General features: G+C 46.5%; 1 protein-coding gene across 2 annotated transcripts; it reads left to right on the forward strand.

The window, feature by feature from the left end:
- Positions 1–26,196, forward strand: RHPN1 (rhophilin Rho GTPase binding protein 1). Of its 2 annotated transcripts, none has more exons than XM_085221770.1 (15): positions 1–199; positions 8,232–8,350; positions 11,578–11,706; positions 13,697–13,772; positions 14,178–14,255; positions 15,371–15,495; positions 15,893–16,059; positions 16,630–16,817; positions 16,949–17,105; positions 18,591–18,710; positions 20,694–20,888; positions 21,024–21,100; positions 22,322–22,468; positions 23,399–23,557; positions 23,871–26,196. In XM_085221770.1, the coding sequence occupies exons 1-15, from the start codon at positions 98–100 to the stop codon at positions 24,063–24,065; spliced, it is 2,034 nt and encodes a 677-aa protein (XP_085077896.1). In that variant the 5' UTR covers positions 1–97; the 3' UTR covers positions 24,066–26,196. The 2 variants fall into 2 exon arrangements, with proteins under 2 accessions (XP_085077896.1, XP_085077897.1); XM_085221771.1 differs by having other exon boundaries at positions 8,235–8,350.
- The last annotated feature ends 1,097 nt before the right edge of the window (positions 26,197–27,293 follow it).

The raw sequence follows: 27,293 nt of genomic DNA on the forward strand, positions 1-27,293 counted from the left end.
GAGAAAAGGGGGGGGGGGGGTGAGGGGTACAAGGGGAAAAGAGCCCCTGGGGGGAAGCTCCCAGTGGGAGATTTGGGGCTGTACCCCCCCCTCGGAAATGATGCCTCCTGCAGAGGACGAGCAGAGCACGGTTGAAGGAGGAGAAGGAGTTGGGGGCTTCGCCCTTTTGCGAGCCCTGAAAAGCAGCAGTGCCCGGAAGGTGAGACCTGGGGTGGGATGGGGTTTTAACACCTCTTTCCTTATTCTCCTTTCATAATAGCGTTACTTAGGGTTAAGGTTTGGAGGAGAGTGGGGTGGCAGCTCAGTCTGAACTTTCAGTGTTGTCTTAAGGTGTTGTTTGGGGGGGAGAGAGGGAATATGGGGTTCCCCCCTACTGTCTCTGGGTATCTTCTGGGGATGAGGTGGGATATGAAGTCGTCGCTAAGCCCAGTATCATCACCTGAAAACCTGCTATGCTCCTCCTAAACTCAATTCTTCCCCATTTCCTCTCTTTTTCCCCCTTTTCTAGAAGCCCACCCCATTTCTGGAGATGCTGTCAGCCCTGTCCCTTTATCCCAGTGTGATTTGTCCCCCTTATTCCAGCAATTACCCAGCTGGTGCCGCTTGATTAATTAGTAACAGTAGGATGAGCTCTGTCCTCGGGTGCCACCAACCCTACCTTGAGTGCCAAGGTAAGCTTGCACCCTCCTGGCATTACTCTTTAAAGAGCACAACAGCCATAAAAGCTGCCCCAGTATGTGGGGTTTTTCATGCACCCACTCTGTTAGTAGCTAGAAAAACCTTCGCTCTTACCCCATCCCTTTTGCAAAAATAGTTTTCCAGGAAACTTTTTTTTTTTTTTTTTTTTTTTTTTTGCAGGGTGTTGCTGCCTTTCTGCAGCCCTTTAGCCAAAAAAAAAAAAAAAAAAAAAAAAAAAGGCATGGATTGAAAGTGCAATCTGTGGATTAATCTGACCCTGAATCACTCAAGCCACTGCAGCTCTGAAGGCTGCAACCTTAAACCAGGCTGAGTTCACTCAGGGCTGTTTCTTGATAGCAGGTGCCAATTTGCAAAGGGAGAATAGATGGGCCCCTTTTTTCACATTTACCCGTGTGAGTTTTCCTTCTTTCAGTTTATTCTGTTTTAAACTGGTGGGAGAGGATAACACAGCTAAACACTGCCAAGCTTTGAAGGGGTAAAACCTATCAGAGGACATGCAGCATCTCTCCTAACAAGATTTTCCCTTTCAAAGAAACAATCCAACGACATTTCCTATTAGTACTATCAATTTTGGAGTACGCTCTCAATATAACCAGCATTTTTTTTTTTCTTCACTCAGACTGTGAGTGTGTAGCCTCATGTGTTCATTCTCTCATAGGGGAATCACAAATGCTATGGTGTTGCTCTTTTTTTTTTTTTTTTTTTTTTTTTTTTTTTTTCCCCCCCTGGGTTAGTTTTGTGGGGCCATGGATTTGATGCATCTGTTTCCTGCTGGCTCCGTGCCCTGGCTCCCATGACACACACACAGCACTGCAGCAACTGCATCTTTCCAAAAAATGCAAGCTCCGAATTGAGATTAAAATGCCCAATGCCACATTTCCTCCCCCTTGCCTTTTTTTTTTTCCTTTTTTCTTTTTTTTTTTTTTTTCCCCTGTGGGCACTTTGGGAACTTTAAAACCTTAATCCTCAACCCATTTGTTAAAGGGCTGTGTGATGTAACCATATTCTCAATAAAGGTTTTAGAGGATTTTAGCTGGTAATGTCTCCCACAGGAAAAACAGCTTTCAGCCAGAGTGCTCCGTGAGATTAGTTCTGTGATAAGGACTTTTCTATATAAATAGACATGAAAAGAGCAGTAGCTTTCACCATGACCAACCTGTTGCCTTGCTGTAGCAGCTCACGCTCCAGTCTAAAATGGGGAAATTGAGAAAATACTGATGATTTTCTAAAAAGGAGACTTTTAAAGCCTTCTTCAGTGCTTGGAACAGCTCTCTGGGTTTTGTTTTCCCCTGTCCCATGGCTAAACCAGGGTCACTTGGCCACTTATTCTGTGCTGACCTAATCTGCGACTCATGGGTTGCAGTGGGGAATAATAATGCTGGGTGACAGCTCTGGCTGCACTGAAATAGCAGGGCTTTTACACCAGAGTTGTTCTGTGAAGAAGGTGTAGAGAGCCTGTTGTCCTATTGCTAGGGCAAGCTTTGTGGCTGCTGGACCATCTGAGCATGTTAAAAAAAAAAAAAAGTCCCTTTTGGGGACAAACCCTTGTGCACGACTGTTAGGAGACAATATTACATCAGAGATGGATGGAAGGAAGTACCTATCTTATTTATGAGTTGGAGCTGTAGTCATCAATTGCTGGAGAAGATTTGGAGTGGGGTGAGACTGCATCCATGCCCAGTGTAGAAGGTTGGGGTTGTCTTTGGTCTCTATGAACTTTGCATGGGGTCACCCACCTCTGCCCGCATTACTCTTGGATTATACTTCTGGGAGCACTTCCTGGGTGAAAGTAGTTGGGTTTTCCTTGTACCTTTGTGCTCTTTTGCATATTGTTTTGCATGGAAACTGCGAACTTGCAGTGCTGGGCAGGTCAGTGGTTTGCTTGGTGGTGTTGGGTACCGTAGGAGCTCAATACCTGGGACTCCCAAAACAGCTATGGAGGACAAAGACCTCTAGGATTAGCAATAATCAGAGGCCAGCATCAGCATGGCTTTGGCATTGCCCATAAATCCTGGTCCCACCAACAGGACTTCCACTTTAGACAAGAAGGGTGGCTTGCACGTGAAGGCTCTATCTGGAGTGTGCCTCTCTTGGCTATCAGATGTCAGTCTCATTTTGCAGCCTTGCTTGTCTTTTCACCCTGAAAAATGTGTTTATTAAGACTCTACAGTGTTTGGTACATGTAGGAGTAGCACCTGGGTTGGCTCTCACAGGAGCAGATTGGGTAGAAGGCAGTGAGATAAGGGTGGGTTATGGAACCAGACTCCATTTATGCTCCTGACGTTTTGTATGTATACTTGGAGCAACCAACCTTGAGTTCTGGTGCAAAAAGCAGAACTATGGAGGTCAAGGGATTGAAATCACCATGGAATGTCCTCTCTTAAAATAAAACAAGCTATGTATTCCCAGGGAAGCAAAGGTTAGGTTCTATAAGGCACATGTACAGCAATGTGGGGTAATGAAGATGCTGAAGGCAGTTGAAATAGCAGGAATATAGTAAGCTGCACATTGTAAATAACTTTGTTAAATGCAACTGGGCTATGCTTTGTGTATTCCGGTATCCAGCATCTCCTGGATTAATTTAAAATTGGATGCTGTGATGGATTTAATCCTGGTGTTAATCCAAGGTCCTGAGCTATATATCTGTCAACTGCATTGCTCTCCATTGAAAGACTCAATGTTGTGTAACATTGGCAGTGGGAATGTGCTCCAGCCCATGTGCAATGCATGACTTGGGCTACAAATCTGGGGGCAGATAATTCAATTTGCATGAAACCAGATGACTTCCCCCACTGGAGAGGGTGGAAAAAAAAAAAAAAAAGTGAGTCCATGGCTTCTCTGAAGGCAGCAGCTCACCCTCTATGTACTGTACTCCTGGCACCAAAGGTTTCTATATGTTTACATATCCAAGTACTTGATAAGGACTGGCTCATGCCTTGCTCCCCTGCTACTTTCTCCTTGAACCTCCACCGGCAGGTGTGGTTGGGTTGCTGGGTTGTACAACCCAGGTCAGCACCAACCAATTCACAACTGCAGTACTATGAATGTCTATGGTTTAGGCATGAATTAAACATTTTCAGCTTTTCTTTGTTATTCTGTGGGCTGTGGGGTACCTCCCATAATCCAGCCAGTCTCTCCAGGTAACCAGGAGCAGTTGCTGCAATACCTCTTGGGGCTATAACTAAACTTACAGCTGTAGACTCCATTTTCACTTCTCATTTTGATAGATTCATGCCTGGCTTGTTACCATACTCCTAAACTGTGAAGTCCTCTTCAGACAGAAATGTAACTTCTTCAACATCAGGATCTGCAGATGGTAGAATCCCTCAAGCAACATAAAATCATAGATAATCTCAAGTAAGGATCGTTGAGTCCAACTCCTTGGCTCCACAGGACCACTCAGGAATACAGTCATACAATATTCCAAGTTGAAAGAGATTCCTGGATCTGGATTTCCATTTTTCTTGCTTATAACTGTACCAGCACATCCCAGGATTCCTTTTCCTTCTAACAGGTGTCATGCTGTTCTTTGATGACTTCAGGTACTTAAGTTTTGCTTTCCTCCAGTCACTTCTGAGCTCCCATTCTTCCAGCAGAAACGAAGAGCAGAAATTAGTCCCTTTGTACATGTCTTTGTTCTTTGGACTTTCTGGTCTCCACCTTTTCCCACAAGTGATTAGTGTTGTCTGTTGTTATTACCTGGAAGAAAGCTGGAAGGCAGTGGCCTTGTTTTTGCACCCAGGTCATAAATAAAACCCTGGGTGTGCCTTGTCACCCAGGATACATCCAGACTTCATGTCCTGGTGTTTACTGGAGACACAAAGAGCAACATGCACTTGATGATCATCTCTAAGCAAACGTTCCCTAAGGACTTGCTTAGACAAGGCAACCTAACCATGTAATTGCCTTACTTAACACTCTATATGGGTGCTCTTAAATGGGGAGAAGTCACCATTATATCGCTGTCTATATCAGCACAAAGATAGGATTTGAGTTGACACAAACCTTAATGTCCCTCCAGGGGGATGTCTTTTGGCTTAGCCTCATCTTTATGTTCAGCACTTTCTGTCATCTTTGAATGTTGAGACTTGGACGTAATGTTATTTGGCAGATGTGCCATATAAAAGCATAAAATGGCCTTGCTACAATAATACTGTCTCTAATCCTAATATCAGATGCTATGAACTTCAGAGCTGGGCACAACTTCTGTAATTTAATGGCCCTCACCTCATCCATTCTTATGGCTTTCCTAATGTGTGCTGCATGCTGTGGGCATATAAAGTATTCCATTCCTGGCTACTACACAGTTTAGAGCCTTCTGTTAGAAGAACTACGTGCTTGCTTTCACAAAGGAAACCTGAGAAGTCTCCTGTTCAACCTGGCCACTTCCTAGGTACCCAGCTGTATCCCTGTACCAATGTCCTTGAGTGCACTGAAGAGGCTGAAATACCACATCTTTCTTCTGACCTTGAAAGGGTTGATTTCAAGAGCTTGTACAAAGAAGAATTAAGTGAGGAAAATGCCTTGTTATAACCAGCAGTGGGGTTTGGGTTTCTCTCTGTGTGCTCTCTTACATAAAGCTTGCTTAAATCCATCACAGCTTACTTTACAAACTCTGTGCTGTAGCATTTAGCTCTTGGTTGCAATCTGAAGAGCATGGCTAAAATACTGGGTTCCTTTGGAGGCTGGCTGTCAGAGGATGGGCATGCTCTGCTCCTCTTTTTCCACCTAACCTAGTTTGCAATTGAAATATTCCCTTTTAAAACTGTGACGTCTTTAAACTTGTGGTGGTGTTTCCATCTGTATGGAAGTTAACCTGGGCTAGTCCTAGAGCTGAATTTCCTTTGCACTGCAATATTTGTGAAATAATATAACTTCTGCAGTGTTCCTGGTTGGACGCTAGGCACAGCGGCCTTGGTGCAGTGACTATATAGGTCTGTAGTGGAGGCCAGGCATGGACATTCCCCTTGGTGGCCTTGAAGTTATGACTTTGATACATTCTGGCCAGTGACAGTTCTTCAAGACCAATGGCAGAGTTTGGAGGCTGAAAACAAGACATGGGGGGACCACATCAAGTCTCTAAAAGCAAGAAATCTCAAGATCCTGCTTTGTCATCTTTACTAGGCTTTGGTGTTGCATCACATGCTCCAATATCTGACTTCCCAGCAGGTTTTTGCTGTTGGTGTAGAAGCTTGTATGGGAATTGATAACTATCTTGCTAAATCCTATTGAGGAGACATGCAATGTTCAGGCAGAAAAAACCTTGCAGCTGCATAGCTTAGTGTCTCTTTTGGGGTGAAGCCTAGGCAAATCCAAATGCCAAGACGTCTTGGGTGTTGTCAGAGCATGTTTACATCAGAGCTTGCAAGAGTTCCTGAAAGGTGCCTCCTCTGTTCCTGTCTGCAAAGCCAAGGTGATGGATGATTATCAGTGCTGCTGTGCTTGCATGCGTGGAGAAGGTCTCGTTCATCAGCTTTGATGTGGTAATGTCTTGAATTTTGTGCCTTGGTTACCTCTTCCTTCCTTTCTCAGCAGCAGTTCTTCTGGCTTTCTGTTCATGTCATCCAGGTTGTCTTTCTTCTCCTCTCCCCCAGAATGTCTTAAAAACTGACTCCAGCTAAACTTTTCCGGGAGGTGAAAGCATCTAAAAGGTGACCAAAGCTCTTCTTGTGCAAGAAGAGGATGCTCAGCTCTGTTGCTTTGTCACCAGCAGTGTGTTGACCACAGCATTTCTGGATGCTGCTTGTGTGGGGAGCTGCTACTGGGGCTGTTGATGTTTTGAATGAGGTTTTATGGCCTTTTTTTCTGGGGGGGGGGAGGTGAGAGACTCCTCATTTTTTTCCTTCCTCCAATTTCTGGATTTTTGCTTCCTAGAAAGCAATATGTGCAAGATGGTTGGGTTTGCCCATGGTGAATCCAGAGGCAGCATTTTCAGAGCACCCTTTTGTGTCTTTGCTCTTGAGTGTCTTGACTTGGGATTTGTGCAGCTGTTGGTGTTTTCCATAACGTCCTACATCATTGCTGTTGCAGAATAATCGAGCTGAAAGCATGGAGCTGTGGTTCTTCAGCAATTTTAATGAATTTGTGGATTACTGTAAAGCGCTAATCCTGCAGACTTACAGTCCAGATGGAGTGACTCTGATTCTTCAGTGTCCCGTGTACCAATTAGGAGCTGAAATCATATTACTTTAATGAAAAAGTCAGTGTTAATCCCAGAACTTTTTCAAACTGAGCACCTGTTACTGCACATCACATATGAAGACATGAATTCCCAGAAAGCTGAAATCCATTAAAATGCAAGCTTTTCATTCCCTACTTCTAATTCAAAACTGGTTTGACGCTTTTTCCTCCCTTTTCCTCCCTTTTTTGGCACCCCAGAAAAATAACTTGAACAAAGAATTTGGAAAGAAGTCCTCCCGGAGTAACACTGGGATCTAGAGAGGTCTCTGGGGATGTAACCAAGCACTGTCCTTAATTTTTGGATTAAAGACTGCTGCAACCCATCCTGAAGGATGGGCTGAGAGCTGAGGAGACCCATCAAGAGGGGGGAAAAATGATCCAAAAAGGTGTTTTGGGCAGGGTGAAAGCAGGCACTGTTGGAGCTCAGTCGACCCTCTTGAGTGGCAAAATCTCCACTCTTAAATGGTTTTACCAGACAGTATTTTTACCCAGGCATCTTTCTTGCATGACAAAAAAAAAAAAAAATCATCTCTGCTTGGACAGAGCTTTTGTGGTCGTGGATGCAGAGATGCTCTTCGTGGCCTCCATTCTGCCTGGAGCATCATGTAGTAACCTCCTGTCCCTGTGGGATGCAGGGATATTGCCATCTGCTGTTTCCTGAAGCCAGCAATTAAATGTGCTCCCCATCTGCAGGAAGTCTGAGCTGAAGCTCATGTAGGAGGCAGGGATGGAATGAATTTATTGCTTTGTGCAACTTGCCTCTCCGTCCTGTGAACTTTTGACTTGCTTCCTCTTGATCCCCTGTAGCCAGCAGGAGATGGTAGCACTTACAGATGTAGCCCTTGAGCTCAAGAACAGATGTGATGCTATGTGAGCTTGTCTGCACCCCCCAGGATGTCTCTTTTCACTTATATTGTGTCCAGATGGCAAGTCCTTAGTAAGGAGATGCTTAATTCCTGTATCCCTTCACTGCAGTACTTAAGAAGCCTTTTCTGAATAGCTTAGAAAACAAATTTACTGTAAGTAACAGGTGTTATAACATTTTTCAAGTGGCTCTGGCTCTGCTGCCTCCTGCAATGCTAGTCCATTCCCAGGCTTGCACCCAACTTTCTCTGCTGCAGATCAAGCAAATGTCTTGCAAGCCTACAGCCCCTGGCATCACTGATGTGATTTTTATCCTCTAATAATGGAATTTTGGCTGTTGGAGAGCATCAGCCCTAAGCAAGCCCAAAACCTCTGTGAACATAGCAGTGATTTGGTGATGCAAGACCACTCATGAGAGCAGCAGGGGATGGAGCAGGACGGGGCCAGCTGCCACGATGCCATGGTGAGATCCTTTCCCTTTCTCTCAGCAGGGCTGTGATCCCTTTGCCCAGACCCAACGCAGCAAACTGCAGCACAGGCGGGCACGGATCAACCAGCAGATCAACAAGGAGATGAGGATGCGTGCTGGGGCAGAAAACCTTTTCAGGTGAGTCCTGGCCCTTGAAGCATCCATCTGGTCCAAGGATTTGGCTGGGGAGTGGAAATGAAATTTCATTGTATAGAGAAGGGGGTATAAAACTGTCCAGGAAGCACCTGCAGGCTGCTTGCAGAAAAGGAACAGCTTTGGATTATCAGTTGCTTTTTCTTCACGTTTTTCAATCTTTTTCCCCTCCCCTAAGAGGCAGTTTTATCTCCTGCTTGCTCAAGGCTTTTCGTTTAAACCGCTATGAGCCTGTCTGCAAGCGTGTATCAGTCACTAAACGGCTGCTTTTTGCCCAAGTAATGCTTGCTTAGGGCTCCCATGGCTGTACTTTGCTTGGGCTTTGCAGCACTCATCCTGGAAATGCCTGCCCCGTGTTCAGTGCAACGCTGATGCAACGGGGGTTAATGAAAAGTGGTTGTTTTAATGCCCTGCAAGCCTGTTAGAAAGCAGGCAGGGAATGGATGCAATTATGGGAACAAATGTCGAACTGGGATTGAGCTCTTGAGTGCAGACGTTCTGCATGATACCCCCCAGTAAGTGGGTCAAATCCAGCTTTATTTAAAAGAAAAGAAAAAAGCTGTCCCAGTAATTCCATCCAAGGAAAATCTGTTAGAAAACTCAAGCATTCCTTTGCATATAGACACAGCCCAGCAGCTCTCCATCCTGCTGCGAGGGTGCCTTTATGGGATGGTGCAAAAACTGCTGCTTCTGCATGGCATTCAGGTCACAGCTGGTTCAGCACATTATTGCCATTCCTAAAGAGGGGTCGTGATGAAGTCATGATGCAATAACGTGATGTTTTTAAAAAATAAAACATCTACTGTCTTTTTAACCTGTAGATGACCTTCTTTATAGCTTTAGTGTATGTATCAGGTTCCTGTAATAAATCCGAGCAGGTGTGTAGGCTTGTTAAGATATTTTCTTTTATGAAGACTGCTTTTTTTTATGGTTATCTTGTGATTTTTAATGTTGTTCCTCCCACCCTCTCCAATAAAATAAACATTTTTTTCCTGTTGGATCGGGGTGATTTGATGTCAGTGATATGTGCAGCTGAAAGAAAGGAGCTATCAATGTTCTACCACAGCAAGAAATGGAGTTTTGCAGGGGGCTGAGAACAGCAGGGATCCCCTGGAAGAAGGGATCCTGGGGACAGTGAGGTATGAGGCCCTGAAGGACCATAACTCGTCTAATTAAAAAGTCCATGGGATCTCCATGTCCCACTCCACTTGCCTCACCTTTTGTTATTAAGAAAAAAAAAGAAATTCCCTGGAATTGTGCAGCCTCAGCAGAAAATGTGCCCAGCTGTGGTTTTGGTGTGAAGTGCGTGCATCAGAGCCGTTCTGCCTCCTCCCTCACCAGGGAGTGAGCAAAAATATGATGCAAAAGCCATATTAATTACTTGTCCAGGGAAGGGAGGGATTGTTTTTCTGCAGGGAGGAGACAAAATGCACTGTTGGGGCCCTTTTTTGCCTGGATCAGCGGTTTGGATGTGCTTTGGTAGCAGTGATGTTTCCTTCCTCCCACCTTCCCTCCAGTCTAGTTTGCAGCTGATATGTGGTTTGGGGGGGAGAGGGGGCTTTTGGAGTTGGTAAACATGGAGGGGAAGAAAGTGAAAGTTGTGCCTTAAATTAAAGCCTGAGAGGGGAAGATCATAATAGGTTTTGAGCAGCAGCCTCTTTAGACTTGACTTGTACTGACCTAACAAAACTATGCAAAATGCAAAGAAGAAACAGTGGTGTGCTCAGCCCGGAGTGAAGTTTGCAGTTTCTCCCTTTTCTTGGTTTAAAAAAACAAAACAAAACAAAAAACACCACAAATCTCAATGCAGTTTCCCAAGCTGTTCAGTTCAGCATATCAGTCTTCTTTCCTGGAGAAGCTGCCATGAATGGCACCACTTTGGCAAAAATGCATGTGGTGTTTGCTCAGCATTATGGGGTTGTGGTTTTTTGTGTGGTTTTTTTTTTTTTTTTTTTTTTTTTTTTTTTTTTCTGGAAAAATAAATCAGCAGTGGAAACTCTTTCCTTGTTCAAATACTGGGATGCAGAGAAAATAAAGGTGTTGCCAATAAACCAATTTTTTTTTTTTTTTAATTCAGGATTATTTGTTCAACATTAGCTAAGCAAACAGCTGATAACTCCACTTTGTGTGCTGTTATAGAGATCAATGTGTATGTCTGAAAATACCAAAGCATTTACCAGCAGACATTTGCTCCTTGTGCTACTGGTAAACAATTGTTTGCTCCCAAAATCACCTCTCTGAGAGGTGTTATGCTGCAAAAAGCACTTATAGGGTGCAAAATGGAGCACCCCAGGGTTAAAAATGTTTGTTCTAAACCTGGTAGCAAGCAAAATTGTCCCGGAGGTGCAGAGGAGGAGACTAATGGGCCATTGTCTTGAAAGAAAAACAGCATAGCTCCTTAGGTCAGAGCTAAGGGCCCTTTAGGATGATGTCAGTAATAAACAAAATCAATGTGCTCTGCAAAAATTGGGGGTAAGTGTTGCCCTGGCCAAGCAGAGCTCATGCACGTGGTATTTTTACTGCATCCCAGTGGGGCTTGGTGTGATTTAGGGGGAGCAGCCAGAGTCCCTTTCAGCCAACAATTGCTCACCATTGGCTTTGCCTGGCCACTGGGTTATCTCTCCCTGCTTTAGTTTGGAGCAGATAAGGAGGGTATAATCAGCCTGAGAGCTTGCTTTGCTGAGAGCAGGCAGCTTGCTGCAGCTGAAATCAATCCTCTGTGTTTACATCTCTTGACATGCATGAGGGGGAAGGGTGGGGGGGGGGGGTGCTGCTAATGGCAAACCTGGCTCTTGCAGAATGGTTATTTGCACACACAAAGAGGTTTTTCTGCTCTAGGTGGGGGTCTAAGCATGAAGCACAGCTTTTGTTTGGTGTGGGCAAACACCTGAGTGCTTATAACCAAATGCAAGGATTTGCTGGAGGTAGGAGCATGGATGAAGCTTGTGAGGGATACTGCTTGAGAGTGCAAGTCATATGGGTTGCTCTGGGGGGAGAAACAGAGTCGGCATCCCCTACAAAATGCAAAGAACCAAAATTTTTCTCTGCGTTATGAAGAAAGGGATGGAAATAGTTAGCTAGGAAGGTTTGGATGGATGTAGGGATGGCAGGGGAGATGTAATGGTATCACACCAACAACTCACTTAGTTGCTGTTCTTTGACTCAGCCAGGCTTTTACAGGGAGATTTGATCCATGCAGTGCTGTCTTTCAGAGCCACCAGTAACCACAAGGTCAAGGAGACGGTTGCATTGGAGCTGAGTTATGTGAACTCCAACCTGCAGCTGCTGAAGGAGGAGCTGGAGGAGCTAAACAGCTGCATGGATGTCTACCAGAATGACAGGTAGGGGGGGTTTACTTGAGGGGTGGCCAGAAAATAGAAGATTGGGGCATGGGACAGATTGGCCAGAAAGAATTTTTCAGGCAGAGAGCATCCATCTGTGCTTCATCTACAAGACTATAAGGAGACCAAACTCAGCACCTTTCTTAGCAGATCCTTTAGGAGGCATTTCTGTGTGGGGGGTTGTGTCCTTTAGATTCTAATATCCCAAAGCAGAAGGAGTAGAGCAGAAACAACCATGAATCTTCCTTTACCTCATCTCCTTGTCCTGAGCATCTTTCCAGAGCATGATGATTTCCAATGGGATATTTAACAGAAGTAGTTAAAACTGTACCCAGTCTCTTGTTCTAGTTGATCCTGGGGTGATTTCTTTTCTCAACAAGGGTATTAGATTTTTTCCCCTCTTTTTGGGGTTAGACCTTTTGCTAATTGAGAGTTTCTGTTGCTTTGAAATGCTCACTCAGTCACCTCATGCTTGATTCATTGAAGCCATTTCTAGGAGGTGAGAAAAGCAGAAATCATGAAAGCAGAAAAGGCCAGAGATGCTGCAGCTATGGGTGTTCGTCCCCAGCTGGATGGTGTCCATACATCCCTGTGCTTTGCTCATTGTCTGGTCCTCCTTTGAGAACATTGTTCTGCTTCTGTGGACAGAAAGAGCTGCAGACAGCATCACTGACTCCATCCTGTTGGCTGCACTGTTGGCTGCTTCTGCTAAATGCAGAGTAAGGACAATCTGGATGTGTGGATGATGCATTAGGGTTACAGAGGGAAGAGGAGGCTTAAGGAGATCCTACCTGTGGCCTTTGATCCCTGGATATTTTCTCTCTTCCCCAGCAGTGGGCTGGTGATGGAAAATTGCAGTTTGGACTCTCAGGATTGCAAGCATCCTCCCTGAGCTCTGCCCAAGTGTTTGTTTGTTTTGATTGAAAAAGGAAACAACAGCAGCAGCAACCCCCAAACTGTGCCCAAGCCAGACAAAAGCCCCTTTGTTTGCTCTGGGCATTGGATTCAAATAGAAATCTTGTTAGAGAATGAGCAATAATGGCTTTTCTGCTCTAATTATAGCTCTTGAAGCTGTTTATTCAGTGAGTATGAATAGACCAAAGTGTGGGTGCAACCACTGCTCCCCAGTTTAACCCTCCTTGGCCTGTGATGTGCTAATCCATGTTTCTGCAAACGTGCAGTTTCTGAAGATAATGAGACATGGCTGTTGTGCAAATCTGGTCTGTTGAGGGCCTGATCCTGCCTGACCTGCCTCCCTTCTTACATTTTGGGGAGCCCAGTTGGGAACCCATCAAGGATTCTCACCTGATGTCTGTGTACAGGAGGCAGAGGATGGGACCAATTTGAAAGTTTTTGCTGAGCAACAAGATGGTAATTTTATGCATGCTCAAGGCCCTTGGAGACCATCACTTCTTGGCAGCAAAAAAAAAAAAAAAAAAAAGGCAATAAAATCCCACAAAAGATGATCCTCCCTCAGTTCTGTGCAAATGCTCTGCTTTACTGTTGGAAAACAAACCACTCCCAGCTGGGTGTTACCAATGTCATCCTAATCTTCAGCATTTTACAGTATTGACCTGGCAGTGCGATAAGTGCTATTAATAGCCAACTGCTTTTAATAGAGGCAGCAAATTTCAATATCAGGTGGAGCTGCAGTCCTGAGCTGGTCCTTATCAGCAAGTCCTTATCAGCGACAAAGCCCAGATTAGCACGTAGGAGCTCATGAATCCATGACCTGTGCACACATCACTCCCATTTCTCAAGAGCTGTTAATTAAAGCAGCTTCATCATTGCAGCCTGATGTGGTTGCTGTTGTATCTGTCAGAGATAAAAGCAGAAATTTAAGTAATATGGCAGATTTGAGGTTATCAGCATGTTTTCTGTGCGTATCTCAGTGCAAAGCGTGTCCCTCTGCTGGGCAAAATTGAGTTCTCTTCTAGTTTTACTCTTCAAAAAAAACCCATCCATCAGAGAGTTTCTTGTCTTCTTGCAGTGAGTCCATCAGTGTCCCCATGATTCCTTTGGGCCTGAAAGAGACGAAGGAGCTGGATTTGCTGGTGCCACTAAAGGTGAGTGAAGAGAGTTTGCACCTGAGATGCAATGAAGATGGATGGAAGAGTGCAGACTTGCACTTTGGGGATGTTTCTTCACTTGGTCATGGTTGGGAGCTGTAGAGAAGATGCCACATCAGTTCAGTTTTGGAACAATTATAACAAATATATTTACGTGGAGAAAACGGGGGAAAAAGGAGATGGGGGTCTGAAGCAATGGGGAAGGGAAAGAAGGAGATGGGGGGGGTCTGAAGCAAGGGGGAAAGGAATGTATTTTCTGTTGTAGTGGAGAGGAATAGCTGAGTGGGGAGATTACTTTCCATACTGTAAGTTTTCTTGCAGGGAGAGCTGCACGTCACCCTTTAAATCTTGAATACTTATTTCTAATGTTTATTCATATTTTTCTTTTCTCTTCCCATCCAGGATTTCATCAGCGAGCACTATGGAGAGGAGGGTGTCATGTTTGAAAAAGAAATCAAAGAGTTCATGGAGCTGCGGCAGGTCGGTGTCCCTTGAGAAGCAAAGCCTTACTTTGATTTGTCAAGAAATACTTGTTGGAGGTGCTGTATTTTGCTCTGGGTACCTCAGTGCTCACTGCAAACTGCACCCTTGTCCTCGTGTCTCAGGATGCTGCATCCCTGGCTTCAGTTACAAAAATATTACAGACCTTTTGGTAATTGTTTTCTGTCTCCGTAACGGAGTCCTTTAATGACCTGATAACCTAGAATGAACAGCAATAAAAATACCATGCCATCCATTATTGTTGTTTTATGAATAGTTCACCCCTGGCAAGGCTAAATGACTGCTCTCTCTCCAGCTAACACGCAGCGTAGTGCTTGGAGAAGAGGAAGTGTAGAGCAATCCGGTGAAGGTGAACTTTATTCTCTCCTACAAAGCAGCTCTCATAAGTAACCTCAGTTTTGCCTTGCCATGAAGCTTTGATCTTAAGAGCGGAAAGAAAAGGCTTTCTCAGGCTGTATGAAGGTCCTGATCCTGTTCTTTGGGCTGTGGGAGTGGTGCCCTGGAAAGCCACAAGCTGGGAAAAGACTCGTGACTGAAACTAGGAGAGCTCTGGCACTCCTCCCTGTCTCGAGTCAAAAGCCCAAGGATTTATCTGTTTTGAGGAAAAAGTCTTGTTTCTTCCCTAGCATTAATTCCATCAGACTTTGCATGAGTTTCTCTCTTAAAAAAAAGTCAAATCCCAGCTTGGTTCAGACGAGTGTTGCCACCAGCATTCCCTTGCTGCTAGGCTGCTGCCTCTGATCTGGGTGCCCCAACGTAGTGTCTCCCCAGCCAAACCATCAGTTGCATGAGGGTTTGCCTCCTTTCAACCTTCTGAAAATCAGAGAAGCCACAGACATAAAGCTTCTTTGTCAGCATTAATACAACCCTGCCCCTTGCCTGCATGTGTTAGGGTGGTCCAGAGGAGATCAGCTCCGTGCCAGCCCCCTTGTTCCCTACAGTCTTGCCCACAGAGCCTTTTGGATGGGATTTCTCCCACCTGGGCTGTAGCCCATAGGATTGACCAGCATGTGCAGCTCCATAAATCTGATTTTTCCCTCCCATTCTCCTCTCTTCCTTCCAATGTTTTTCTTCCCTCTCTTCCATCCCTGCAGGCGATGCGTACCCCCAGCCGGAATGAGGCTGGACTGGAGCTCCTCATGGAGTATTATAACCAACTCTACTTCCTCGACAGCCGCTTCTTCCCTCCCAGCAAAAGCCTGGGTGTCTTCTTCCACTGGTGGGTGCATCTTTTCCAATCTGTGTATCATTACTAATGGGGAGCAGGGAGGGAAGCAGGGCTGGGCTTCCTCCACTGTGCTGAGTTTTCTTTGGGGTTCATCCTTCCTCTGAGCTCCATCACAGAGTCAAGAGCTGGGTTTCATTCTTGCTTTTTGTTCGAGGATGTTGCCTTCGATGGATCTGTTGAAGGATATAGGGGAAATTGAGGCTCTAAGGATGCATGGTGGTGGGAAGAGAGTCTGTACAAAATGCAGAAAGTTCTGAAAGTCCGTTCTTGGTCATCTTGGACTAGCTGAACCTTAAAGGTTCCTGCCAACTCAAAATTCTGTGATTAGGTGGGAGCAATGGCTGATGGCCTTGATATTCTCATCCCTTCTGTCTCTTCCCTTTTCCAGGTACGACTCACTGACTGGGGTTCCATCCCACCAGCGGGCACTGGCCTTTGAGAAAGGCAGTGTCCTCTTCAACATTGGAGCCTTGCACACCCAGATAGGGGCACGGCAGGACCGTGCCTCCTTGCCAGGGCTCAACCAGGCTATTGATGCCTTTCAGAAGGCAGCTGGTATGTGGGTTTTCCTTCTCTGTCTCCTTCCTCACCTCTGGGTAGTGGTCAGAGCAGGACTAATAATCCCTTATGGCAGGGATGATGTGAAGGAAGGGAATCAGTTGTGCAGAGCAAGTTAGAGGAGTCTCTAAGAGATTGCTGTCATCCAAAGCTCTGAGAAAAAAGCTGCAGGGACAAGAATGGGTTAAGAAGCAAGGTAGCACCCCTAGAGCTTATTTGCTGCAGTAGAGTTGCGTGTTATGGTAAGATATTTGAAATGCACAGCCCATCTGGGGGAGCATCCTGGGCTGTTCTTGGTGGCTGATGTTCTCCTGTATCCTCGCAAAATCCCAAAATGGTTGAGGTTAGAGGGGACCTCTTGGTCCATCTGGTCCAACTCCTTTAAGTTGAGCAAGACCACCTTGAGTAGATTGTCTAGGACCATAACCAGGTAGCTTTTGAGCATCTCCAAAGAGGAAACTCCACAACCTTTCTTGGAACCTGTGCTCAGGCATGGAAAAACCTTCATGCTCCAAACCCTCCTCACCTGTAAGCCTAGCAGCTTCTAGCATCTTCTCCCTTGTACAGGTGCCTTTAACTACTTGAAGGAAAACTTCTCCAATGCTCCCAGCCTGGACATGAGCACTGCTTCCCTCAACATGCTGGTGAGGCTGATGGTCGCCCAAGTCCAGGAGTGTGTTTTTGAGAAGGTGACCTTGCTGCATGCCCAGAAGGACTTCCTCACGTGGCTGCAGCTCGCTCAGGAGGCAGCCAGGGTAAGAGCACCCCAAAAAGATCAGCAGAGTCCCTGATTCCCAAGAGGAATGACAACATGCTGTCACTCCCAACCAATGAACATGCTAGATTCCAACCCATACATCACCTATTTGTGCATTGACACCCACAGGTGGAAGATGTCTACTCACTGGTGCACCAGACAATGACCCAGGCTCACGTGAAGGATTATGTTCCCTTCTCATGGACCACCATGGTCCACGTCAAGTCAGAGCATTTCAAAGCCTTGTCCCACTACTTTGCTGCCATTGCTCTCTGTGACTGCCCAGGTGAGTGCTGTGGCACAGAAACAGCTGCTTAGCTGAGTGCTGTCTTCATGTCTTGGTGATCTTAGAGGCGTTTTCCAATCTAAGTAATTCTCTGATTCTGTGTAGCAGCCTGGTGTCGGGGGGACATTGTGAGAAAGAATTGAAAGGAATCTTGCATAGCATTCCATGCCTAGATTTTTTGGGATGCTCTGAGCTGCTGACCACACTGATGGATTCACTAATTTGTACACAGTGCAGATGTCCCCCATATTTCTGTTCATGACTTGCACAGTGCTTGCAAAGTCCTTCCAAGATGGCCAGCCAAAAAAGATCTATACAGTTGTCACCTGCTGTCCCCCTTGGTTCTGGGTGTGTCTTCCCAGCCAAGCAGCCTTCAGACCCAGTTAACTATACATTGGACCAGCAAAGGACTTCATGGAAGAAAAACAACAATAAACTCACTCAAACCAAGAAATCCCTGGGCTACTTGAATTTACTTGCCAGCCTTATGGATGGCTGCCTTGAGTGTCTGTGTGCAGTGTGGCTGTACCAGAGCTAGGTGACGTGGCTATGGGGAGCCAGCTGGAATGTGGAAGCAGGATGTGACCTATAATTTCCATCTGTGCTGTCACCATGTCCCGTACAATCGATTTTGTGTCAGGCTGAGGGTTTGGAGGCGGGCAGCTGATGCATGCAGGAGCCTGTGGTGTTGAGCCGCTATGTGCTAAGGACAGAGCTGGAGGGCTCCTGAAGGTCTGCCTCCTGAAGGTCTTCTAGAGTAGGTTCATCTTTTTGGCCGAAAGCAGCATTTGCGGCACTGCTGTGAGCCTGGGAGTATTGCAGGGCTTGAGATTACCGAGCTGCTGGGCTTGTGCATTTCAGAAGCAGGATTGAGCAAGGACAGCTTCTGGGGTAGGGGTGGAAGAGGGTGGGATGCCATGTGGGTGAGGACAGAAATGGCAGAAGGATGTGATGGAACCAGATTTGCATGAGGTTACAAGGGATGGAGCCAAACTCTTCCCTGAAATTCTGAAGCCCTTTCCTGTCCAAATAACATGAGACATTGGAGGGAGCACAAATCCACAGGAAATCCGTGAGTCAGGGGGTTTGTTTTGCACCAGCACCCTGCAGAGATCTCATGTTCCCACTCTCTGTATCTCCAAGTATGAACTCTGGTCAGGAATAGTGAATCCTTTGCTCCTCCAGATGGCTGGCAATAAGTTCCTTATGCTGCTGTGGGTACGGGAATAGGACAGGCCAGCCCTGGAGATGCTCAGTACCAATGCCAGGCATGCTGAAAGGGCTTTGGCATCTCCTACTGTTTGGACCAGCAAGTCCACAGAGCTGTCTTACTTGCTTGTGCCCAGGAGAGGAGGTTGCTGTATAAGCCAAGGAGACAGGGAACAGCTCTGGATGAGAATAATGGTGTAGAAATCAAGCCTGCTGCGGTGCTTGGAACAGTGTCCTGACTTTTCTGTGCATCCCCTTTTTTTTTTCTTCTGTTAGCGGCATCTGATGCTGAGCTGCCAGAGCACGAGAAGGCTTTTCTCCAGTTCCACATCACCATGCCTGAGGGACCATCACTTCGTGTTCTACTGCAGGATCCTGAGGAGAGAAGGAAGCTGGGTGAGCGCATCCATAGGGGCAAACTGCCAGGGTTTGGGGAATGAAACCCTGAATCCTCGTGGGAATGGTATTCATGGAATTATGAAATGGCTTGGGTTGGAAGGGACCTCAAAGGTTGTCTACTATCAACACCCCTGAGCTTCTAGTGATGAGCTTCTGCAGGACCTCTCTATGCAAAAACACTTTTTGTTGAAAAGAATCTCTCCTGGAAGGCAAGGAAGCATTATGGTGTTCCCTATTAAGATGTTGAGGACAACTCATGGTGCTTGTATTGACACATTTCGCCAAGTTTAACAGTAAAACCCCAGGCACATGAGACAGGTAACATCATGCAGTGCAGCTCAGAGAAATCCATGGGGATCTGGAGCTTTTGCAAACGAGCTTGGCTCAAGCTTGCGGCTTGATGAGGAGAAGCAATGAAGGCTGGGGGTGGCTTCTTTTTTTTTTTTTTTTTTTTTTTTTTTGCTGCTGCTGCATCAAAAGGCTTGGGAGACGAGAGCTTCCTCCCACGCAAATTTTCAGCTTCAGGGAAGAGACACAGTGTTGCTTATTCAGCTGAAGTCATGTTTTAGCAAAGAGGCAGGAGTGAGAGCAAGCTCAGTGCCCTGCTTCTGGGGTGTCGTCTTCTGCTTGCCTCCTCCACAAGCTGCCTTTTGGTCTTCTTTTTCCAAAGTCTCCATTCAGTGTTGGCTTGTGAAAAATTCATGTGCAGGCACCAACTTCAGCTCTAATTTTGGTCTGTAGGAAGGAAAGAAACTTGCAGCATTATAACCATCTCCCTGGAATGATATTTTTTTCTCTTTCTGTTGTCTCATGGTCTTAGAACATTGTGTTTTATTCCGCCAGTTTCAATAAACTGGAGCCAAAAGCTTGCACAACTTCTATTCCTGACCTGTATTCTCCATGCTTTTATCTATTTGTTCATCAGTGTAAATGCAGGAGTTAGTGATAAGTCATTAAAACCTACTTAATATAGCACTTTCTTGCCCAGGAATGAAGCTGGTTGTAGGTGCTTAGCATAGAATATGATTGATGCATTCGATAAGATTATTTTGGAGAGTTCATTCCTCCCTTTTTTTCATGCAGTCTCAAAATCCTTCCTTGATTGATTCTTGCGCAGAGCAGACGTAGTCCCCATCACTCAGAATGAACTCCATCATCTCCCTGGCTTATGTTGCCACCGTGTGTCCTAAAGGTGGAAATGCTGTAGGCGCACATGTATCTATGATACATCCCTCTCTCTTTATATATTTCTATGTTTTCTTTAGCTTACATTGGATATGTGTACCGTTGTCGCAGTCTCTTGCAAAGGAGTTGTTTGCAGGATATTCATAGGGCATTTATTTGCAGGTCATTGGGATTTCTTTGGCTGCTCTCTTCACAATTTGTTTTCACAGAGTTGAAAATACTTTCATAGTCAGTTAAAAAGTGGAAAGTGAGAAAGGGCACCAAAAGGGATCTTCAGGGCATGGTGAAGGCTGTGCTTAGCCTAGAAAAGAGGCACCTGCAGCAGACCTCCCCAAAGCTAAAGTGCTGTCACCAGGAGGACAGGGCTCAATTGTCCTCTGTACCCACTGGGGACACGAGGCAATGGAGAGAAGCTAATATGCAGAGATTTAGGTTAAGCAATAGGAGGAACTTTGGGGGCGGTGGTGCCAGCCTCCCTCTCCGGGTGACGGCAGCATCGTCAGTAATTTTTTTGGGAACATCTGCCAGCCCATCTCCGGATTCACTCGGAGGAGTGAAGTAGGTCACCCTTCAAGGTCCCTTCTCAGCCCTCCATTGGGGGCTTGAGCTGACGGCTGGGACCTACTCCATTTAGAGCCCGTTGGCAGGCTGCGAACGTGACGGGGCCGTCCCTGAGTCACGTCGGGTGACACAGCCGCGGAGGCTGCTTTAATCCGTGGGCAGCTGAGCGAGCGACAGAGCCTGAGCTCGGAACGGTGCTGAGCTCTTGGGCTGCCATCTCTCCGCTTTCCGCAGGCAAAGCTCACCTAAAGAAAGCCATCATGAAGCACGAGGAAGCCATGAGGATCCACGGCTTGTGCAAGATCTTACGGAAGATGGACATCCTCCAGGAGGTCCTCTCCTTTGCCCACAAGCGCTCGCTGAGCAAATACTCAGAAATTGACCACGAGGAGGATTTTTTTGAAACTGGAGATGCTCCGGATATTCACCGTAAGTGGTTTTCAGTGTCCTGTGGGTTTTTATGGGTTGCACCTTTGCTATGTGGGGAGCAGGATGCAGAGGTGGCAGCTGCCACTTTGGCTCCTTCTTGACCTGGTGAATGTGCTTTTCTCCCCCTTCCGTTAGCCAAAACGCACCAGAAGCCGGAGATCAAATCACCCAGCTTCTCTCAGGTGAAGGTGACAGATCTCTTCCACAGGCTGGTACGTATAGCTCTGAGATGGGGTGGCCCCATGGGAGCAAATGTCACCTCCTCCCCTGCATGCTCTGTTTTCCTGCTTTCCTTCTTCCTGGTGCAGCTGCTCTCTGAGAAGGACGAGTCAATTCCTTGTAGAAAGTACCTGGGCAGGAGAAAGGATGGGAGAGCATGGGTCCATTCCCACAAGACCTAAATGGGTTGAGCCAGATTCCAAAATCCACCCTGAATTTTATTGTGAATCTCCTCCGATGCATGGGGAAGAAGGCATGGGTGTTTTGGGTGGGTTTTGGGCTATTTAGGGGAGCAGAGCAAGTTCAGGGTAGTGTTGTCCCTAGGGGTAACACTGCTCTATCTTAGGTACATGATGTTGACCAGCTAGGGACCAGTAGGAAAATCCCACCATGTCCTTTGTCTCTGCCATCAATGGGCTAATGGGATCCTGGGGAGAAGGGCTGAGCTTTGGGGCTGCTTTGGAGGCTGCAGTGACTGCACTGTCCCTATCCCCCATGCAACTGAAGCCTACGTAGCACCTTGAGGAGAGAATGAGTTGACTGGGATATAACCAGCACTTCTGCTTTCAGGCAACCTTAGTGAAAGGCAGGCAGGTATATCCTACTTCTGGGAGAACAGGAAAGATTTTTGGAGTGGTCTGTCTCTGAAAGTGTGACCCATCCCTATGCTTTGTGCCCTGCTGTTGACCGCTCCAGTCTGGCTGTGTTTCCCAGAGCAATGCTGAGGTAAAGACATCTTCCATCTCATCACTCCCTTTAGTTCCAGAAGTGGGGAGTTAAGGAGCCAGCTCTGCATCGAACCTTGCTGTTTCATTTCTTCAAGGATTTCAGTGTCTGAAATGATGCCAACTCCCTGACCTTGATGAGACCTTCTCCTGGCTTGCAGGGAGGATGTCATAGAACCGTGACCTAGGTTGCTTCTAAGAGAATAGGAAAGGAGGACTGAGGTCCTTTCTAACATGCACTAGTCTGGACTGCTGCTCACAAAGCCATGTTACAAGTGCCTTTAGCTCCTTTGGCTTTATTGGCCATAAATGTCCTGGGTTTGTGGACATGCAGGCATGGTAAAGCACTGGGCAGGCTCATAACTGCATTATCAAAGAAGTGCAAAGGACAGGCTATCTTGTTCTGCCTCTTTTCCATCAAAGGTTGTATGTTCCCATTGAGTTGCTCTTACACTGAAAGGTGCTTTCCTCGTTTCTGCTTTACACCAGGGGCCCCTCTCAGTTTTCTCGGCCAAAAACAAATGGTACCCAATGCGGAGAGTCCATCTTATGAGAGGAGAGAATGGCTTTGGGTTCACACTGCGAGGAGATTCCCCTGTCCTCATCGCTGGTGTCATCCCTGGAGGCTGTGCTGCTGTGAGTACTCCAAGCTCTGCTGTCCTTATAGGGGGTGCTTGAAGTGGGGGGATCCCCTCACTGAGGGATGTGATGTGGAATGGAGCATGATGTCAGTGCTGTGCAGACTCGCCATGCGAGCTTTGCAGTGGATGTTTTCTGACAGAGCCTTTCTTGAAGCATCCTGGTGGGATGCTTGGGTGGACCCCTCCATCCCTCATCACTGTGCCGCATCCTCTGTGCCACCCAGATCCTAGAATCTCCTTAATAACAGGCTCTTTAGCAGCAGGATTGCATCCCTTTGAGGGAGATGGAAAGCTTTTTAAAGCAGATCTAAACCACAGTGTGTACCCTGCGCTACCAACCTTCATTGCACTGATCAGGGGTGGGATTGCACTCCAGATAGACACCAAAATGTGGGTGTTCCCATGTGGATAAGTTACTAAACCTCCATTGCATCTAGGCTAGCATGTCCTTGCTCTGAGTTACTCCTGACTGTAATGTCTCTGCAGCTGCAGCCCGGCACATGCTTTGCTTCAAGCACTTCAAGTGCTTTGTTGATTCCTGACACATGGAATGAGTGCATAGGACCTTGCTAAGCTTGCTCTGTTTTCCTAAGGGTCAAAGCTTGCAGGCACTAATTTTTTATTTTGTAGACCTATAGCATTTACTCTAAGTTGAAGCTGGATATGCTCTTATCAGAGAGCTTGGGAGTTCACTGCGTGCTGGATACTGAGTGTGGCCATCACCACATTTGTGAGCTGCAAAGCAGCTGTAAAAATCATTAGTATGATGGCTTTGAGTATTTCATGCTGCAGGCCATACCCCACCCTTCCCACACCCTGTATTTCTGCAAGATTGGAACCTGCTGGATGGGGAGGAAAGCAATCAGGCCTCATGTTGCACTATCTTTGGTCAAAAATGGGTGATTCTTCTCTTTTCTCCCTGCAGGAAGCTGGATTGAAGGAGGGTGACTACATCATCTTGGTGAATGGCAAGGATTGCAGGTGGTCCAAGCATGCCGAGGTGGTCCAGCTGCTGAAGAGCACTGGGGAGGAGGGTGTGGAGATTGGAGTGATAACCCTGCAGGGCTCGGAGGGGCCAAAAGCTGTAAGTCACATTCTGAGCCTCAGATGGGAAGCTGAAGCTTTGGGGGGTGAAGTGGGCCATGATCTGCTTAAGGCTCAGCTCTTCTCCAGTGTGCAGCACGTTAGTTTGCAACCAACTTGGCAAATACAAAGCAGGTAGCAGCTTGCAAAGATGGAAAACTTCTCCATTTTGCTCTTAACCTCAAGAAAACCAAGCTGGTCTGCAGCACACAGAGGTTTCCCAGTGCCCTGGGGCAGGGCTGAGACTCAAGCATTGTGTTTACACTCCCAGCTCAGTGCTGCCCTGCCTTTACTCATCTCTGCTCCCCAAACAGGCGGAGAAGAAAGCAGCAGCAATGTCCTCTGGCAGCGGGCTGCTGAAAAGCAACAAGGAGAACAGCCGGAAGAGCCTGATGAACAGCAAAAGCGCCAGCACACTGCTTGCCTGGAACAAGAAGAGCAAGCGGAGCAAGAACAGCACTTACAGCATCCCCTTCACTGCCGTGGGAGACAACGAGGCCATGTACTGAGGCTAGGTTGTGTCCCGTGAGCTCTGGGGCTGGTTGCCTATTGATCCTCAGGAGCTCTGATTGCTTCTATGGGCTGTGCTGGTGTCGTGGCCGCATGGAGCATCCCTGGTCCAGAGGATGCTGGGACCCCCCCTCCTTGGGGATGCACCGCTGGTCAAATCCTCTCCAAAGAGGTGAGAAATGCATAGCCACTGTTGCTGCTGATTGCCAGACTCCTCCTCCTCCTGTGTTAAACTCTATGGGGAAACACTGATTTATTATTTTTTTTTGCTCTTAAGGGGTTGGGGGAAACTGTGCTTCAGGATAAAGCAGAGACTGGTTTGTCTTATGCTCAGCACGAGGAGCAGCCAAACCAAACCCAGCCATTAAAGCAAAAGCTGTAGCCTTCTCTAGCATCTCTCAGGCTTTCTCTGCAAGGTAGAAGGCAGCACTGTCGCCGTACCACTCACTGCCCAGTGGAGCCAAGTTGTTCAGAAGCATCCAGAAGATGGAGAGGGTTTCAGTTTTGCAAGCCCCATGTTAACAAAACCCTTCAGGGCAAATGGAGATGACGTTTGACTCCTCTATTTTTGGGAGAGGGTTTTGCTCAGGCACCAGTGATGTGCACTGTGTGTGTTTTGGGGTCCAGCTCAGACCTGCCTCTTGTTAGGCAGCACTGAGCTGCACGTATGGGTCAGGCTGGACTGGGCTCTGAGCAACCTGGTTGAGCTGTAGATATCCCTATTCTTTGCAGGGGAGCTGGACTAGATGACCTTTAAAGGTCCCTTCTAATTCCAACAATTCCATGATTCTATCCCTGCTGTGATACAGCTCAGGGACATCCCAGCAAGCTAGGATGGCATTAATCATGTCCTTACCATCCACTGGCAATGTATCAGGTCTTCCATCAGATAATCAGCAGAAGGGCAGAGTTTGGGCTACACATTCCCTTGAGTTTTGCAAATAGCATAGAGTTGGTCGCATCTAGGCCAGCTCAGATAGAAATAAGAGCATGAGTTAGTGCTGTGCTGAATTGGGGCACCTGTGCAGGCTTTTTTTTTAATGGGAAGCACAGCCTGGCTGTACAACCTGCTTCTTGGGAAGAAAAGGGAAAGACTTAACGTGCATTTGTTGTCTCGTTTTTTTTAATAAGTAGAGGTGGATTGCCCTAAATATGTGAGTAGATTAATAGCTAAGAGCCTTGTTTCTTACTCGGTATGAGATTAAAATTCCAGGAAGATAGCTCCTCCAGATTATTAAACTACTAAATTTGTGCTAGTATTGGATCTTGCACACGTTGCTAATACCCTAACACTGTGCTGTCAGCATTCGTACCAGAGCTGGCCTGATGAATACATGCATCTTGGTAATTGTACTGGAAATGCAAGGAGACTCGGAATACGCATAGATAGATTGGCAAAATTTTCTCAATCTCATTTCTGCCTCATGCATTAGTTTTCTGAAAGCTAAAGAGCTGTCTGGTCCTGAGTGCTTGGATGATCTTGGTAGGTATAAAATACCCTTCAGAGATGCAATTGTATTTTTGTACTTTTTAAGTTGTGATAAATTCGTAGCGAGAGATTCATGAAACCAAGAGCGGGTTGGCTGAGAGACGTCGCTGCAAGAGCATCCCCCAGGATTTGACCTCCATTTCCCCTCTGTGGCCCCGTGCCCACGTGCCAAGCTTTCAGCTCTAATTTTATTTAAGGAGAACTGGAGGGAGCGCTTCCAGCTCTGCCTTCCTTCTTGAGAATCCTCTCCGTTTGTGCGATGCGAGACCTAGACCTCGTCAGACAGGATTATGGGTCTGGCTGCCACCACCAGGCCATCTGCTGCAGTCAGATTTTCTGCATAATCTTGCCAGCTGCTCTGCGCGGGAGTGGTGAGATATACAGAAAATGGCTGCCTTGCCCTTAACGCATCCTGAACACCTAAATGTCTTGGAGCTAGAGATGTATTTATTTAAAAGAAGCGTGGGCATCGTGGTTCCTCCCGCATCACCCAACCCTTCTGTTGGCGTTGCTGGAGGGGTTGCATTTTGTGCAAGTTGGATATTTTTCTTAACGCCAGTGGGGTTTTTGTTTTTGTTGTTGTTTTTTAATTTGTACATGGACTCTCACCTTTTATGGATTAAAAAGCACTGGTTTGAAAACACTTTGTGATGTGTATTTTTGCCAGTTATAAGTGAATTGGGTACACTAGTTGTGACGAATTGGGTTGGTGAATGGGTCAGTTTTATCTAAATCTGAAACAGGGAGAGGTGGTTTGGCTCTAGTGTGATCTGATCCAAGGCAAAGCAATCTTAAGCATCCAGATCAATCCAACAGCCTGTGCTGAGCCATCTCCATCTCCAGTATGCTATAGGGAGAACTGGTGGCTTTGTCACACGAGTTATTTCATGGAAGTAAAGCAAGAGATGGGGAATGGAGCTCAGACTGAATCCCTCAGAGGCTTTACTCCTGAATAGAAAAGGAAACCATTCAAACAAGTCATCTTTGCTTCAAAATCTGTGTTTCTGTTGCTGGAAGAGCCTTCACTGAGGATGAAGGCATCACTCCCAGCTGGAGGAGGAAATCACTGTAGAGTGGCCAGGTCTGTGGCTGGAGGGGAGATGGCTTCCAGAACCCATGATTCCACCCCAGAGCTGAGTCACTCGAGGAGCATACACCTCTCTGCTCCCTAGAGGAGGTGAAAGGACAGAATAAGAACTCCTTTCCTGAGGCAGTGAGGAGTTCAAACCCCTTCAGGAATGGACCAAGGTCAATGCTTTCAACACTAAGAAGTAGGTGTTGCTCTGCTCTGTTTGGACTCAGCTACTCTTCTCATCTGCCAAGCCAGGTTTAAAATAACATCTTGCATCTTTTTGACTTCATTTTGCAATATAAACATTTAGGACTTGTTTTTCCTTTGATCAGGTTTCTATGCCCAGCACCAACCATGAAGCCCTGCCAGGTTTTAACCAAGAAGGGTCTATCAGGTTTTTAAAGCCACCTACGAGTCTTCTGCTGCAGTAGATCCTCTTTCCACCTACTACTGACATAGGAAACTTGTGATGCTGGAGGCAGGATCACCTCCCCCTGTGATGACAGCTTTTCAGATGTGTGCTCTATCAGCAAGAACTCCCCACTGAGCATCTGCAGAGCTGGATTCTGCCATGCTTCTTTTCTCCATCTGAACCAGAGAAAACATAAGAAGGAAACACAAGAGCCATTGCAAAAAAAAAAAATAATAATAATTATGAATATGATG

This window comes from Meleagris gallopavo, chromosome 3 (genome assembly GCF_905368555.1).
Source record: "Meleagris gallopavo chromosome 3, MGAL_WU_HG_1.1, whole genome shotgun sequence".
In the NCBI taxonomy this organism is placed as follows: Eukaryota; Metazoa; Chordata; class Aves; order Galliformes; family Phasianidae; genus Meleagris; species Meleagris gallopavo.

Coding starts and splice junctions, on each gene's coding strand:
- RHPN1 (XM_085221770.1), top strand. CDS start 98: ATGATGCCTCCTGCAGAGGACGAGCAGAGCACGGTTGAAGGAGGAGAA. Junction 11,707..13,696: donor GATGTCTACCAGAATGACAG/GTAGGGGGGGTT, acceptor GTCTTCTTGCAG/TGAGTCCATCAGTGTCCCCA. Junction 14,256..15,370: donor AGTTCATGGAGCTGCGGCAG/GTCGGTGTCCCT, acceptor CCATCCCTGCAG/GCGATGCGTACCCCCAGCCG.